Genomic DNA, 17,831 nt, shown 5'->3' with positions numbered 1-17,831 from the left:
AAATACCTTTATTAATGTTATTGAATGCCTCTGGGGGCATGCTACTATTTAGAAATTTTTGTAGGCTTCTACATGTTATTTCATTAATGGTCATTATCTTAAAGGAATATCCAATATAAATATAGTGATGATAGATGTGGTAAGGCAAATTATTAGAGTAGGAAGAAGTTATTTACCTGTAAGAGGAGAAATTAGAAAGATATTTGTTGGTGACTACTCCTTGTATTGGAAATAAGGAAAATTCTTGTAATCTACTTCTCATCTATGGCTAAAAGTCTGAAGAAAAAATTATAATTCAAGCCACACAAGAACCACTCCTTCACTTTTGGAAAAGATGTTTCGAATGAGGCAAACTGGAAAAAACTAGAAGAGAATTCGATGGAATGCCAAGAGTTTGGAAAGGTAGGGTGCTTTTCCATTTGACAAGACTATCATAGTGAGATGTCATTTAACAGGAAGTAGAAGTGTATTGAGGAAAAGACAGAGGTTTTGCCTTCTAGAAAACTTGAAGTCACTATATAGGAATGTGGTGTTGGGCCTTAAAGAAGAGGATGCTAGCAGAAGCAAGGGTAAGACATTTCTGACAGTGGCAATTTTATTCACAGGGACAGAACAGCTCAGTGTTACATAGGGGAGATGGGGTCTGGAGTCTGATTGCTTGGGTTTAAATCCACTTTTATGACCTGCTGTGCAGTCTCAATTATGTTAACCTCCCTAAGGACCAAGGTTCTTATCAGTAAAAGAGAAATCATTTGGAGACCGAACTTACGGACTGGGCATAGGAGTCAAGGAGACAACATAGCTAAGAAGAGTGGCTAGTATAAGGATAGTACATTGTAAGCACTCATTTAATGTTAGATCCTTTTATTTGCATTCGTTAATACCTTTTCAATAATTTCCCAAGTCCCAAGCAAGATGCATGTATCAGGAGCAGAGTAAATGGAAGAAAGAAATCTGAGTGGAAAGAAGAGAAATTGCAGATGAGAGATTTCTCGGTGCTTTACTTGCTAAAGCCCATATTGGTAGAACTGTCCTACAACCTCCTTTAGAAACTAATGTCTCATCAGGTCAGGAGCACAAAAAGGTCAACCAGATAGGTCGCTTCATGGATGGGCCGTGTGAAAAGTTTTGAATGAACATTGCAGTTGACATGGCTCTTTCTTTTCCAAAGGAACAAAACATAAGGCAGTATCCTTAGAGAGAACAAGCACTCTCCAGGACAAGTTTCAAGGCCTGTTAGAAATGCTTGGGTAATGCTCACTAAACTGCAGTCTATTACACAGATACTCTATAGTTACAGGCAACCAACTTTCGGGGAATTCATTTGATAATAAACAATATGCTTACAATAAAAATATATCAATTCTGCATTATGAACTGCCAATATGAAAGAATAAAATGTTCAGCTATTATGTTATACAAAGGACAGAATTTGGAAGTGAAGGCCAAGGAGTTCTGACCTATATCTTGCACTAAATCTCCAGAAGTTTCACTGCTAAGCATTTAGTAAATTCTATTTAAATAGAAACTGACTTGGACATTCACCTCTTTTGAACTTGTTTGATTGGTTTACCCGATTCAAATCAAGACATCCTGGAATTAAATTTCCACATGAATAAGATTCAGAAAAGACATCCAAATCGACACTGAATGATCAAAACTTTTTAAGGGTAATTTTTTCTAATATTGAGGTTCATGATTCACCTGACAGCTGGAATGATAACGGAAATTAATAAATGGAAGGTTTGTGGTATGAATAATATTATCATACAACTGAGAAATAAAATTGACTAGTAATTTATGTAAAACTCCTACTTTATCTATTTAAAAGCAGAAACATTTTTATTACTTTTCTAAATAAGGTGGGTTTAAAAGTGCCTACCTCAATATCTCAATAACGAATGTACTCAATAAATGTCAAATTTAAATTTTAGTGGAATGCAAATGAGTTCTTAACAGTATCTAACAGGGGTTTCAGATTTTTTATTTCACAGTACTTGTTTGTGGCAATTAATCCTATCGAAGTCAACATTTATGTAGTGTTTTTTTCCTCTTTCGCAGGCCCAGTTCCCAGGAAAAGCAAGCAAGCAATACACCACTGGTAAGAAAAATTAAGCATTATATCATTGGTGTCTGCCTAGAAATAAATTAAACAGGTCGAGGTAAAAAAGCACAGGATCACAAGAATAAGTAGCTCATAATTTCCTTATTAATTTAAACTATTCTATATGTTAAATTGTGAACATGTAAGAAACACACTTTATCAATGACACATTCTTAACATATTTTCAAATGATGATTCGACTTCATTTCCCAACCTCAGACTCAATCAATCCAAAGACTGTTCTCACTTATAATTTTCATATTATTACGTTTTCAATGTATTACTAGTGCTTAATATAAACAAATACAAGGCTGTTGGGGCTCAATTAGGGAAGGAAAATGGACTAAATTTCCACATATATCATAAAGATAGAAAATTCATGAAGAACTTCACTTTGATGAAACCTGATACACTGACAGTAGTAACATCATGAGATGTTTGGTCAAGAGACCAAAAAGTTAACACACTGGAAACTTGACAAGCCAGTAAGCCAACAGGAGGATCATTAATCACACGGTTAGAGAAACCATTGGATAGTTAGCATCTTGTTGCTAAGCAATGTTTCTAGGCAGCAGATCTCACATCTTAAAGGACCAGAACATTTTCTTTTTATTTTTTTTTAAATACAACATATTTTTCAAATTGATAATGTGTATTTATGTTTGTCAACTTTTGGGTCTCTCAACTTTCTATATACCTATGAAATTTATGGACTATGTAATTTATTTTTTTTAAAAGTTATTGATTGTATGCCAATATGTATGATAGCCCTCACTAAAATAAAAGTTTTACACTCACCATGTAGCAAATGATAGAGTTTGCATATGGTCATATAATAAAACCAATCAGAGAGGGAAAGATGCCTTCAGTGATGTGCCTATTGCAGCTGAATAATGAAATAAAAATATATTTGAGGTTGATTAAAATATTAAAGTAAATTTAGGTATGAAAATATATTTACTCTAAAAATACTTAAATAGGACTTGGTACTAAAGAAAATATCTATGATAGCTATCAAAAAAGACAAATGTAGGAAAATTTTGACACATCAAACTTTGAATTATATCACACAAGTATAAAAACTTTTGGGATGTGCTATTCAAATTAGGTTGTCATTAAAGTATCTTTATTTGAACTTAAAATAATAGCAATTAATATCGAACAATTGAAGGAAAAGAAAACGGAGCTAGATGAAGAGCACTGTTATTTATCAACCTTGTTCTCTTCACATTACTCTCAACACTTCATGTTACAGAACTCACACAACTTTCCCCCACTCTCAGGCTGATTCCGGTCACTGGTGCTGCCTCCAGCACATGCTCAGTGAGGACAAGGGAAGCTGATGAATAGGAAGTGCTTCCCAAAGACAGTTTTCAGTCTCTAAAAAGAGTGCTATGTATTTAAACAAAGTATGACAGAAAATATTCTCAGTCCTTCTTTTTCCTTTTTCTTCTTTTGACTCTTCATCACTTTTCCCCAAAAAGCATTAATGTTAGGTTGATTTTCCCCTCTATATTAAAATGTTTGTTACCAGACTTGCTGGTTTAAAATGAAAAATTTTCTATAATTTTCCCCTGCCAATATTTTGATTGAAATCCTACACTCTTCCTTTTCCCATCTAGGGTTAGTAAAGCATGCCAAGTTTCTAGCAGAGAAAGGCTGGGGATGGGTTAGGGACAGGCATGAGGCCGAGTTACTTTGCTGTGAAGGGTGGAGGGAGAAGGAGGCAGGGGGGAACACAGCTCACTGCACCACAGAGTTGCAGATTAGATCGTGGGAAGTAATATTGCTTCACACGATGGTACTTCACCTTCCTTTTAAAAAAATTAACCCACTATCTCTCTACTCAAAGAGAGGAATTAGGCTGCCATCTTGTCAACTCTATAATTTTTCTGAATTGGAAATGAATTTAGAAAGTTTTATTTTAGTCTTCTAAATACAAGTAGTTTCAGTAGCATATTTGGCCTATTATATTACTTGTGTCTTTTCTTTCATAGAACTAACACTTTAATTTTATTCAAAATACGGCCAATTTATTAAAATCAAACAGAATCACCCCTGAATCATGGCTTACTTAAATTTTATATGATGAAATTAATACAACATTGACTAAATTTCTTTTGTTGTTAAATTTTTACATATATAAGTTCATCACAGCTTAAGTATTTGAAGATGTTTTCAGTAGCTTGATTGAATCATGCATGCCATTTCATCTTCCTGGCCATTTATAGATACCTTTGACATGATTAGTGAATTTGGTATACAGATTAATTCAGAAGATAGAAAGACAAGCACACTCACAAACACGTAAGTGATCCAATAAACAGGCAACGAAAAAGTCCTACTGAGCTAGGCAAAAGCATTATTTCTTTCTTGTTGAAGGTATCAGCATATGCTACATCTTATGTTGCACAAGTGTACTCATTAAATATTATGAAATGTACAGCAGGCCAGGAAGCTCTAACTAGCTAGTCAAAGTCACTCATACCTGTGTGTTCGTATTTGTGTCGCAGAAGGGAACTGCTTTTCTGGAATGTCTTGTCACATAAGTCACACGCATACATGCCACTCTCTGTCTTCTTGATCTTCTTTCGAGACAGACAGGAGTCGGAGTCTGTCATGTCATCTAGGCCTGACATGTAGTCCTGTGCTCCATCAAGCAATTCTCCCTGTGATGTAATCACACAGTTCAACACAGTCTCTTCTCTTTGTATTGATACCAAACAACTTTGCATAGGCTGACATTTGGAGAACCTCATAATGCTTGCTATTAATTGATCTAATTTTTTTAAAAAAACGTATTAACTTACACAAACAATAGATGAGGTCTCACCTGTCAACAAAAACATAAACTTTCTCTATCCTAGATGGTAGAGCTCATAGTTTTTCAAAGATAGAAAATGGTTAATTCTGAAAGTGAGAAAAACATAACATTTTCTAAAATCCTTAATTTTCTATATATCAGGAAATACTCATGAATGAAAATTCAACATCAGAATTTGTGTATTTTTCAGTGTGCTTGACTTCAGAAATGATATGTAGCTGCAGAAACCCCATTTTAATTGAATTTTATATTTAGGTACAAAATGTTATTATTATGCAATCTATTTAAATGTATGTCTACCAACTAACAGCCTCAAGCTATATTTTTATATTTAATTTTCTAATTTGAAATAGGGAATATTAATAACACTTTTTATCAATGTTCTATCTATGTTAAAACAGCCTTCAGCATTGAACAATAATGAATGTGGATCAGTAAATTATTAAATTTCTTGATATTTATTTTGTCTTGATCCAAGGAGTGCAAACTTGCATGATAACATACATTTCCATTTGCTAGTCCACAGTTCAGTTTTCTTAGACTACATTTGCACTAATTAATATTAGAGAAGATTAAATAGGCTTAAATACATTTACAAAGAGGGCAGATGTACTGTCAAATGGAATACGGGGACAGCTGTTACGGAGGTGCATGCTACTTATGCTCCTATTTTGCAAGCAGGGATTATACTCCACGATGTTAAAACATACCTGCTTTTGTATTTGAAAAACCACAAATTATTTACTAGTTTGAAATTACATAAAAAGTAATGTGGAATGTGCAAAATAATTTTTAAAATACTTTTCAAAATAAGCTATTCTCTGTAAAACCAAGTGCACATTAAAATTATACATGCAATTTGTGAACATCTGTGACTTATAAATGTTAACTTTTAGCATCTAAGGACATAATAGCAAATATTGTTATCAGAGTATAACTCCAAAAGTAGGTGAATCAATCTAAACAGGTCTCAAAAATAAATATTAAATAATTTCTATTTTTAAGGCAAATATGCTTCAAGAGTACAGTGTTATACTCTTTCTTCATTTAATTTCCTAGTCTAGGTTCAAATTAAAACAAACTCTTCTATTTCTGTTGAAACCATAACACTTGATTTTTTTCACTATCATTTTTCTCCTGCATGCACATTAACGATATTATTTCCATCTCTTTCACAGCAAAACGATATGACTCATTACCTGAAATCCTTGTTTCCGTTGGTATTTTCTCCTTTGCTGCATCTCAGCAAAAGTAGCTGCTCCAGTTGGGTAGGTATAGGCCATATGTGGTAGGAAGCTCATCTGATCCAGTCCTGGGTATGGTCGTAGCCCAGGGATACTGGTCTGGACTGGTGGCATGAAAGTGGCAGGGGGAAATGCGCTTTGTGGAGGAAGAGCTGTGTATAAAGGTTTGGCACTAAATGGGTTCATGCCGAACACTGGGTTAGTGCTTTTGTTGTCCAGATTATTTGAACTTGAAAACTCCTTCTTGATAAAAGTCAAGTTTAGAGGCTCATCTGAGTTTTCAGATGATGAAGAAACACTATTATGGTCTAAGTTTATGCTACTAGCTTTTGTTTTGTTCTTTGTGGCTATAATACTTTTGGGTTCTTTCATTTGTTTTGGTAATGACAGGTCCAAAGGCTCAGCCTGGAGCTCCTCAGAAGAGAAGCTGTTTGGAGTGTAAGAACTACTGTGGGAGTTTTTAGAAGATGTGGAGGAAAGATTTAAGGGAGAAGGAGTGTTACTTCTTGAGTGGTCCAATTTTTCAACTGGTTTAATATTGGTAAAATGGGAAGGTTTTGTTAGCCTGAGAGGAGGATCACAATTCGTAACACTGTTGTGGAGTTCTGCTATAGATGGTGATGTTATGGAGTCCAGAGGTTTTACGGGAGACCTGGGTAATAAAGAGTCTTTTGTGGGAGGGTTACTGTTGGGAGCTAACGGCTTGGAGTTCCTCTCCAGTGATGGTGACCTGGAATTTGAATACTGGTAGACTTTTCGTTGCTCAAACCATTCCTTCACAAATTCCTGAGGAAGGCCCACAGCAATGGAAATTTTCAGCAGTTCATCAGAGTTGGGCTCCATGTTCATAGCATAATATGCTTTAAGTACAGACATGTGGTCCTTGTATGGGTTGATGGGACTTGTCATTCCTTTCTCAGAAAGTACAGATGACAAGAGGAGGGCTTTATTATCAACAAAAACTCCAGCTTTGTTGGGGACTATGTTTTCATGAGGTTGCAGGACTGCCTTGATCTCTTCGTTCATTTTACAAAGGTAACGTTCATGCTGATGCAAGGGAATGGGGCCAGGAAAACTTTCTTTACAGAACTGGCATGAGAATGGAGTGGATATGCTGTGGTTCTCAATCATTTTGTCATCAGTGACCAAATCTATTAAAGTACGTAGCTTCTCTTTCTTTATATTACTGATCTGTCTCCTTGAGTCAGTAGTCAAGCTCTGGAGGCAAGCTTTGGCTTCGTTGACTTTTTCTAATGTATAGTCAATAATACTTTTAGTGGCACCATTATGACTCACTACTGGAAGACCTACAGGTGGAATATTAGGAGAGGTAACTCCTTGTTCCTCAGATTGAGAGCATGGATCCTTCATGTGATAACCTTTCAACTTTGAAATTTCTTCAGCCTTGCAGTCCATTTTTTGCCTGGAAACCGTATTGTCCACAATCTGTAGAACCTTTTGTACTTCGCTTAAGTTACTATTCATTGTGGGAAATCCAAGTAAAGGGGCTTCCATCCCTACACCTAAGTGCTGCATTGGACTCTGAGCGGACGGATGAACTCCTAAAGGGCTGGTGGCTCCAAGTGCACCATTCATAAAGGGACTAGTGCCGCTAAACCCGTGTGTGGCCATAAGAACTTTATAGTCATTGAAGTCTAGTGGTTCTGTTTTAATTTTAAGTAAGCCTGTTTGTTCAGACATACTGAGTGGTTTTCCATTCTCCAATTTGTTTCTTAACTGGGTAATGGCTGAATTAGTAGGAGAAGAAGAAACAGAATTAGGGGAAGAACCCGTCTTGATATTATTTCTCATTCGGCCATTTACAGAGATTAAACCAATACATTTCTTGCTGCTGATGTGTGAACTGTAGGAACCGGAATGGGAGAAACGTTTCTTGCAGTTTGGGCACTCGTATGGTTTTTCACCTGGAATGACAATTAGAGTTAACATTATATTTCTTTGATTAAGTAATGACTACAATTGTCTACCAAAACAAGAATCTGTAAAACCAAAGGAAAAGAACACAATGGGGTAGCTCTACATTCTCGGTACTTAGATTAGAATTATGTGGCCACTACTGTTTCTGGGCTTTATCTACCCTGGGAGGACATGATTCAAGATGTTAGCAATGGAAGGTGAGGGCTGTACATTTTTCAGCCAAAATCCCAAGTCTTGTCTTGCCATCGGCAGCCTCCTTTTAAACATAGGGTCAGATTAATGTGTGGTCAATAGCACAATAAAGATGTCACAGTATTAAAGGGAAGGATAGCCATGGCTTTAATCAATTCTTCAGAGATTCCATTGATTCTACCAATCCAGCTAGTCCTCTGAGTGGCATCCAATGTGGTAATAAAATTCTTGGCAGAACTATCAAAATAGTTATAAAGGAGAAATTTCGGTGGTAGGATGTTGTTTTGTAATATACCACTCTCAGGAATCAAGGAATATGTATGGTACAAAAGCTCTTTTCCAAAATTCTTCAATTTTTTCTTTCATGGTTAAGTATCAAAAATTCTTTATAATTTGACATTGGAGCTTCTTCAGGTCAACAATATTTAACCTGTAGAAGGGTTGTTGTTGTTGTTTTTTTAAAGAAAAAAAAGGAGCTTCTAGATTTTGTGATAAATCAAAGTATTTGTGTTTTTTTAGGAACTGTAAGCATTTCTCTTCTTGCTTACTACCAAGATCATGCTTTTGGTAGTAACATAGTCTCATAGAGACAAAACAGGCACACATTATGTAGGAAATAAGTGGGGAGTTCCAAAAAGCTACAAGCAAGATTGTGTAAATTTTAAGCAATCTTTTAGACTCCCCTGATGAAACAAAATGCAAAGGTGAGCACCAGCACCCCTGCTACTCACCACTGTGAATTCGCAGGTGTTCTTTCAGATGGTGTTTATATTTGAAGGCCTTGCCGCACTCCGTGCATTTGAACTTGCGATTACCTGCTCCTTGGGTCAGCATTTGGTGCTATAAAAGGAGAAAGACTGACATCAGTTTTGTGCAGGAGGAACAAAGGAAATTTGCTACAAATATTTTTAAAAGGCCTCTTTTTTCAGACAGGCCAAAAGGTTTGAGTGCATGTTTATTTATTTGCCCAGTCTTTCAGAGTTGCAATAAAAGTGATAATGTTGGCAATAAAATTGGAACAAATAAAAAAAAAAGTGCTTTCACATGCGCATCCAACTACTTGCTTTAGAATTATCTCTGTAGTATCTTTTCCAAAATGTTTCTCTGAGCCTTTCGAGAGGAGAAAGCATAATTGTGAACATGTTTGTGGTTCTCTGTGTTTACTGCAGATTCCAAAATCTGAAGGTTTCCTGATGGAATGCAACTAGTTTGTTAAGAAAAAAATAAATATTATCCTGAAAATTCTAAATAGTCCCCCCAGTAAGTCCCCTCACACTAACAACTAATTTTATCGCATTTACTGTATCAGGGTAAAAGTGTCTTACACTGAAGCAAAACCAAATCTGAAGAAGAAAGAAAAAAAAAAACACACCTCACACAAACAAAAAACAACAACCCCTTCACTATAAACATTTCATTACACGATAAGCATATTTAAAGGGCTCCTTCACTGCGCTAGGAGCAAGTGTAAACCCTCTTTTTCCTGAGGTGTTACATATCAGATCTGATTCATTATCAAATGTAAGAGACAACATCTTGAGCAGTTTTATCACAGGCCAGTAGGAAAGACTTCAACGACTTTTCATTTTCCTTTTTAGTACTGTGCTAGGGAGTAGGGACCAAAAAAGAAAAAAAAAAGTTTGCTGAAAAGACAAGTTAAAAGCAGCGAAGATATAATCAAACACAGCTGACCTTTTTGAACAAGGAAATAAAAAGCACTGTGACTTCAAATTCTGAAGAAAAAAAAAAATACAGTCATCCACTCTGGGTGCTCAAGGTAGGAGGTCAGCCTTTTTCAAGCAGCAATGACACAAAAGCCTTTTGCAAAAAAGACAGCACAGAAACGGTATGACAACTGCTAGGGTGTGCTGAATCTTCCCACATTCCTAGTGAGACAGATGGTGTTACATGGGACACAGGGAGGTTTGTTCAAACAGCAGCAACCTTCAAAGATCAAGCGGAGCCCAGCCCGCCGAGCGCCATTGAGGGACCAGCGCTCATATGTTGCTGAGTTGCATAAACAAACAGCAACAGCTGCTTTGTCTCCCCCCACAGCCCTCAGAGGACTACTATAAACTTTAGTTGTGCCACTGTTAATATGATACAATCATTTTAATTTACTAATTGTAAATGCCATGAGCAAATGAGGGGACTTTTCAACACCAAAGCTACCATTCATAATGCGCCAACACAATCACACTTCTGCATGTGAAATTTAAAGCAGTTATGCTAGATAAATATCTAGGCCCTTTTTCCCCCTAGAGTTTGTGTGCACATAAGAAAGGGGAGGTAAACTGTTACATAAGTGTAGCTATGCAAGCACAGTTTTTGTAACTGAACTTTGAAAAACATTCAGGTGACAAGCCCAATCAGATATAGATGGAGTGATTTACATGCAATGTTCTCTTAAATAGTAAAATTCCATAATATAGTATCATCATCATTGCTTGATTGTGTTTGCTTACTCTTATTTTCCTTAGTCAAAGAAAATAAAGCCCATAAGAAATAAAACTTAAGAGTTTTGTAGTATATCCTGTTTAATAATTTTTAAAACAGATATGGTGGCGAGGCTTATCTAGGGGGATTCCAGCTCTGGAGGGCCAGGTGCTGGGACGTAGACACACCATTTCTGTTACCACCCGAATACGTCATAATATCAATGTGCAGTAAATTCTCCCAGAAGGACAGAAAGAGCAGCTTTGCTAAAGCATTGAAGAGACACTGTGAATCAATCCTATTCAATCATTTTAAGGATTTAAGAAGCTTTGCTTACCTGTCAAAGATAGAGTTTTTATTTTTAACACAAGTAAGCCAAAAGAGGCCAAGTAATTTTACCATTCAGCAATAAACATGCATATCAAGAAGGGATCATTTTTAATGTATATCCAACATTTTAGCAGTAATCCAGTTTATGTTCAATATATGCACATATATTATATGCTTTTAAAATTTTTTCCTTAAAACACTTAATTAGATTTCATAAACTAGTAACTACTTGTAAAAATACTCTAAGTAATTGAAGGTGTTATACAAGTGAAAGAAATACACATTTCTTTTACTCTGACTTAGATCCTATATGGAAAAAAATTCCCCCAGTAAAACTGGGTGAAAAATGGAATTAAAATTGCTGAGATGTTTAATAATGTATAATTAAAATGCTACAATTTCATTCACTTTTTGTGGAACATAAAAATGAAACTAAAGTCAAGTTAAAGTGCAAATAAAATTTCTAAATTAGAAATTAACACACTCATTCGATCGTGAACATAAGACTATTAAATCATATTAGAAGAGACCATCAAAAAATCATTTAGACCTCAATTAAAGCTATTACCATTAAAAGATCTGCATCTTCAAAATGCCATGAAAAATTAATAATGATTGCCAATCAAAGCAATATCGTTTCTCTAAGGGGTTATTATAGAAAGGAATCACTTAAAACCAACCCCCCACCTGATCTGTCCCTGGCTTGTGCGTCACCATATGCCGCTCGAGCTGGGTGCGGTAGGCAAATGTGTAGCTACACAGAGGGCAGGAGAAGTTCTCCTCATTCTTCTCGTGGCGGTACTTGATGTGCTCCTTCAGGGATGTCAAGCGCTTGTAGCCCCGGTCGCAGTAGGGGCAGGTCAGCAGTTGGGCAAAAGCATCTGGAGTTCCAGGTGGCAGGTCTGTAGCCCAGAGACGGGAGGGAGAGAAGCGGGCCAAAAGGTCAGTAAATCAATGGCAGCTAATGGGCTGGCTGCCCGGGATGGCATGACAGGAATCAGGGCAGTCTGTGCACGCGAGTGCCATCAGCGCACCCAGCCCCGCGCGCACCCGGGACAGACTTGTCGGAATCAGCTCACACTGCGCTGGGAAATTAATTAATTACTTGAGCTTTGGTGGGGGGGGGGGGGGGATTTAAACAGCTGATAAATGAGGAGCTTCTCTTGAGGTGACTGACAGTACGTAGTAAACCTGGAGTCACAAATGACTCAGGAATTCACAGTGTGAAGGAGCTTGTCAGGTGCCCGTAAAGAACAAAAGGTTAGGGTCAGTCTTTCTAAACTTTGGTGTGTGTGTGCGTTTCTTTTCTTTCTTTCTTTCTTTTTTTTTTTTCCTGCCTTGAAATGTGAAATATTTCAGAAAGATGGGAATCCATTTAGATATTTTTATCTCGTAGAAATAGGCTCTAATTGTTCTTGTTCTTTATTGGATGTACAAATGACACAAATTTGCTGACAAAAAAAATTTCACAATACCCTAAAATTACAGTTCTAATCTTTGCTCATGAAATTCCATGCCTCTGCAGCTGTTCTTCAAATTTTAAGGTAAACACCCAGGCATGTAGTGCATTTGTAATTGTAACAGCTGCAGAGGTCAGTGTAGTGGCTAAAAATGAATTACAGCCTCACCATTTTCTTCCTGCCCATTGGCCTCGGGCGTGCCAAGGCGAGACAGCTCCTCAGGGGCCTCTGGGTAAATGATGGCTGTGTCACTGCGCTGAAGGTACTCCTCGATGCTGACCGCGTGGACATCGCGTTCCTCCAGTTTCCTTTTGGCAAAGTATTCCTCAAAGTCTGCTGTGCAATTTGCATTCTTAACTGGAATCATAAAAGGAGAAGACATGTCTTTTCAGGGCCCTCCTCCTAGGAGTCCAAGTCTGCTTACATCATTGCTAGGAAGACATGGTAACTTACAAAAAGATTACAAATACCTAGTTTTTTTGTAAGAAATGTTGCAGACGACTGGTTTGGGGTTACATGTTTATTCGTATGTGCAAAAAAAAAAGAAAAAAGGACTTTGCTTTAAGTTACATAGGCATGTTTTATTTTCTTTTTCCAGGGACACCCGTCCACGTAATTTCACAAATGATTTCCAGGGAAATTTTTTGAAAAAGCTGAACTACATTCTAAGATTCATAAGAGGGAGAAATAATATGAGCTCAGAGCGACTTTAATAGCCTATATAAAACTTTCTTCTCTTTTAATAAAGGTATATTTAATTTTTTATTGTCCACTAAACTTAACGTCCCTAACCACAGCTACATCCTGTTGCTAAATATAAGCTTTTAACGCTCCACTCTGAATATCACAGACAACCAGGACTGCATACTCCCAGACAGATGCAAGAGGACAGATATTCCTAGAGAGATAATACTGGGACTTGTTTGAAAAAAATCATGGAATGTGGCAGTTTATCTTTTCCTATAATTTCAATATGTAGCTCAGTATTTTAAAGCTGCTGAAAATAAAATTAAGCTCATGACTGATAGAAATACAAGGTAACAGAGTAAGCTAAGAAAATGGCTATATGGCTGTGTGAGTTACTTTAAAATATTGTAATTATGACTCTATTCCCATGAAATGAATAATAGTTGTAAATCAATTTTAGCAACTTGTATGACAAGACTGTGTATATTTGAAACTGCTAAGTATGTTTCTGAAACGAGTGGGGCTTAAATATTCTAAATAAAAATTTTATGCATAAGACAGAGTTGGGAGAGTGTCTGTTACATTATTCTCCACTACAAGGAGGTGACAAAAAGTCCTTTGCTTTGTACAATTCATGGTGGAGTTCCACTTAAACAGTTTCTGAGAGCAGTTAACCTTGAGAACACCACAGTCTTCATCTCGCCCTCTCTGCCATAAAAGATATCACAGAACCCGCTATACTAATTCTCTCTGGCAATTTGTGGCAGGGTGATCTTCAAGCAAGTCAGTCCATTTTTATTTTTATTTTTGGCTTTCACTATTATGAACATGTAAATTATGTAGATGAGAATAGGAAGTGGAACCTTCCATGAATTCAACAAGTATTTACTGAATGCCTGGTATGTGACACTCATCTGGTCTTGTTTGGATAAGCAAAAAACGGATCCAGTCTCATCCTTCAGAAAGCCATGAGAGGCAGTTAATACAAGTGATATTATCTCAAAAATGAATATGACATTACAAACTCAAATAAGTATTATGAAAGGAAGTTGCATGGTGGCATGGAAGAAGTAACAGGGAGAGCTGTTGGGGTCTGGAAGGTCAGGAAAGCTTTAATGGAAAATGCCTTAAGTTTTAACTTAGAAGCTGGGGAAGAGCAGTGGTGACTGGAAGGACCTGGTGCATTCCAGGATCTGAAAGGACAGTGCTGGAATGCAGAGTGAAAGTGGGCCAGCGTGATGCAAGGTGAGGGGGCAGGCAGGAACCAGACCATGCTCCCTGTGACAGCCCTGTTAAGGATTGGGGTTTTATTCTAAGAGAAACAGGAAGACATTGAAGGGTATTAAGCAAGGAGAATGGCTGGATGGAATTGTGGATTACCAGACCATGCTGCATTTTTAAATGACAAATCCAGCTATAGTGTGACAGGGATTGCAAAAGACAAAGGTTAAGGAATTGGTGATAGAGACTACAAGAGAAGTGGCTAGATTTGAGAGATACTTCAGAAGTAAAATCACTAGTGTTGGGGAAGAACCGGGTGTGCCAAAGAGGATGAGGCTAAGATCCTTCTTTATGTTCAGGTTTTTCAAATTTGTTGTATGGTAGGTGACATTCACCAAAGGAGAATCACTGAAATGCTAAAAAGACTTGAAACTATAAGCTAATACATTGGATCAAATAAAAGAGAACTGGGGAGCATTACACTTTGTAGACTATTAAACTAAGTGCTAGGAATCCTAAATACGGTGATCTCAGACCTTTCTCTTTTGCTACTCCAACTTCTGTTAATTTTAACAAGAGCACTGGTATGATTCCAAGACCTATAGGTCCTTTAAATATAGCTTTGGAATGTGCAATAGTGGATTAATAACTTAGAGCTTAAAATTTGGCTTAAATCTTTTTCTTGGAATCTTAGAATCTTAAATCTTAAATATTTTTTTTTTTAAGAATAAGTCAGATCACTGTTCCACTGGTATACTCATGATGCTGTGGATGTTTCCCAAAACATACTTATTGGTGATGATTGTGATGGTGCCATTTAACTTGCACCATTAAGTCACTAAAAAGTATGAAGCAACTGCTGACTAGCACAGACTATCTGTCCATGGTTTGGGATAATCAAAATCACTTCAGATCTACCAAAATCTTTTGTTTTTAAGGGCAAGACAAAGATAAAGGGGGAAAATGGCGGGTCCAAGATGAACCTGTTTTGAACAACTTAACGGATTTGACCAATGACTGACTTCTTTTTCAGCACTCTGGTGGTAGAAAGTAATGCAATAGCTTCCTTCTGAACCCTGATCTACTCAAATGTTAAATGTTCAAGACATGACTTATTACAAGAGCATTGTCCCATTTAAAGATCCTTATCCTAGTAGATATGATAGATGTACATTTAACATCCTAATTTTATCTTGATATTTCAGCAACTATTTGAATTATCTGGCTATTTTTGCATGAATTTTGATTTGCACATGAATGTTTCCATCAGAAATGTAATCAAATGCAAATTAATTTGGATTTGCATTAATAGCTTTTTGGCTTAAAAGGGAGGAAAATACTGATTTTTCTGGATAGGCAAACTAAACTGCATCTAGATACACCACTGGTGTTTGGAGAGGCAATTCACTTGCTAGATCAAATTTGGCCATGCTAGACTTCTATGTCAAGTGACATGGAGACAAAAAACATGAAATCATGTGCTTTCTTTAAGGATCATCTTTGATTATTTTTGTATCATGATCGAGGATGTTGTCTAGCAATTAGTAGGCTCTCAAAAATAATTTATGGATTACATATGGAATAAATTATGTCCTTAACACTAATCTTGACATAGAAGTCTTCTAGTCAAAGGAAGCATAAGCTAAGATACCTATAGTTGAGCTAGAAACTTAGGCCTACTATTCAAACAATTGTAGAACAATTATGTGATAAACTGTAGTGGCGATCATAAATACTTGCAAGAGATCATTCGATAGGGCCCACATAAGTATTCAAAAAGACTTTCATGAAGAAGATAGCACTCAATTATTTACTTCTATTTGCTCCATCAGGACTTTGCTTCATGTGGTATAGATATGCTATTATACACTGAGTGGCCAGATTATTATGATCTCTGAACGCATAATAATCTGGCCACTCAGTATATATCTTATATAATAAAAGGCTAATATATAAATTGTCCCCTCAACCAGGAGTTCAACCAGCAGGCATGCTGGCCAACCCCCATGTCCCCTCCCCATGGCCAGGCTGGCCAGACGACCCCACCCATGCACAAATTCATGCACCAGAGATCATAATAATCTGGCCACTCAGTGTATATCTCAATATCTAGAGTCATTGAAGTGGGATAGAGCCTAGCCTTCCATGAACTACGTATAACCACCATGGATATAATGTGGGTTTTGCCTGGTGCTGCTATGGTTTTCCTGCCACACACCACAACATTCTCCTTTGCCTGGAATGGCTCCCCATTTTACTTGTTGCCAAGCCTTATGATACCTAAGGCAGCTGTCATGTTATTGCATGATCTTGCTCCCCTAGTCACAGTGAATTAAGCTGCACATGAAGTGGACTAATCTGAGTCCTCCATTCAACAGGCCACAAGGTCCAGGGGTAGCCTGGACCAATCCCTTCCCTATGATTTTAGGACTTTGTTCCAAAGAGAGCATCAAAGAAGTTTATTCCCCGCAAGTGACTATAGCTATAACATGTACAACCAAGGAAATGATATATCCCATCTAGAATAAGATTTATGAAGAGAGATGATGATGCAGGTAAACACAGAGAAGTAGAGACAAAGAGCAAGTCCAGACAGGACATTCTTGGCTGTATTTGTTTCTGAGGTCAAGGTGCATCTCTTCTTCCAGGAGCTCTGTGGTCAACCTCCCTAGATTCTGTGACCCAGGACATTCCCTTTTCTAACTTTAGACCTAAGCGTTTTAGTCTCTTAGACCCCAAAGCACGCTAATTGCTATAGTAGAACAATGATGAGATTACATTTTGGTTATTCTCAAAATTTTTGGGAGAGATGAAGTTTTGATTCAATTTGAAGTTTGCAGTTTTGGTTTCTGTAAAGATTTTGGAATACTGTATAGTGGACACAGGACTGAAGTAGAAAATTGGCTAAAAAATTATAGAATACCCCACTGCATTTTTCTAGTATAAAATCAACCTAATTTTCCTTTTTTTTTTTGTAATCCTCTTCACGCCTTGGTCTCCTAGGAAGAACTGCCAAAACACACTGACAAAGGATATTTGCATGGTATTTATGATCAAACCATAATAAAATTCGCAAGAAGCCTCAAGTAATTTCTTCCCATACCTTCTCCAGAGATTTTGTATTTAGTCCTAAAATTTACCCTAATGTCTTGCAAATATCTCAACCTTCCTGAAGGTCAAGTAAACTTTCTCTGTCTAAAAAAGGAATTTTATTAATTAAAAATGTTTCCTCATAGCCACATATATTTTATTATAGTTAGGTTACATTTCTAGGTCCCTACAAGTGAAAAAGCCTCAAATTTCTTGTAAATATGATTGTCTCTCTCTCTCTCTCTCACTAATGTTGCTTATCAATAATACTTTCATAAATGCCTTTATGTCTAGCTTATGATAAA

At 36.8% G+C, this 17,831-nt stretch overlaps 1 protein-coding gene across 5 annotated transcripts in view; it reads right to left on the bottom strand.

Annotated features, from left to right (window-relative positions):
- ZEB2 (zinc finger E-box binding homeobox 2) overlaps positions 1-17,831 on the bottom strand; it is a 138,256-nt gene that overhangs the window by 6,782 nt on the left and 113,643 nt on the right. For all 5 annotated transcript variants that reach the window (XM_080669620.1, XM_080669621.1, XM_080669624.1 and 2 more), the window contains 5 exons: positions 12,697-12,885; positions 11,756-11,970; positions 9,034-9,142; positions 6,128-8,097; positions 4,593-4,773 (listed from right to left, as the gene is read on the bottom strand). In XM_080669620.1, the coding sequence (XP_080525746.1) occupies positions 4,593-4,773; positions 6,128-8,097; positions 9,034-9,142; positions 11,756-11,970; positions 12,697-12,885 (2,664 nt within the window). The remainder of the gene's footprint in view (positions 1-4,592; positions 4,774-6,127; positions 8,098-9,033; positions 9,143-11,755; positions 11,971-12,696; positions 12,886-17,831) is intronic.

This window comes from Plecotus auritus (assembly GCF_963455305.1).
Source record: "Plecotus auritus genome assembly, chromosome: 5".
Lineage (NCBI taxonomy): Eukaryota > Metazoa > Chordata > Mammalia > Chiroptera > Vespertilionidae > Plecotus > Plecotus auritus.
The sequence above is the reverse complement of the archived record's forward strand: the minus strand, read 5'-3'. Positions and strand labels throughout refer to the sequence as shown.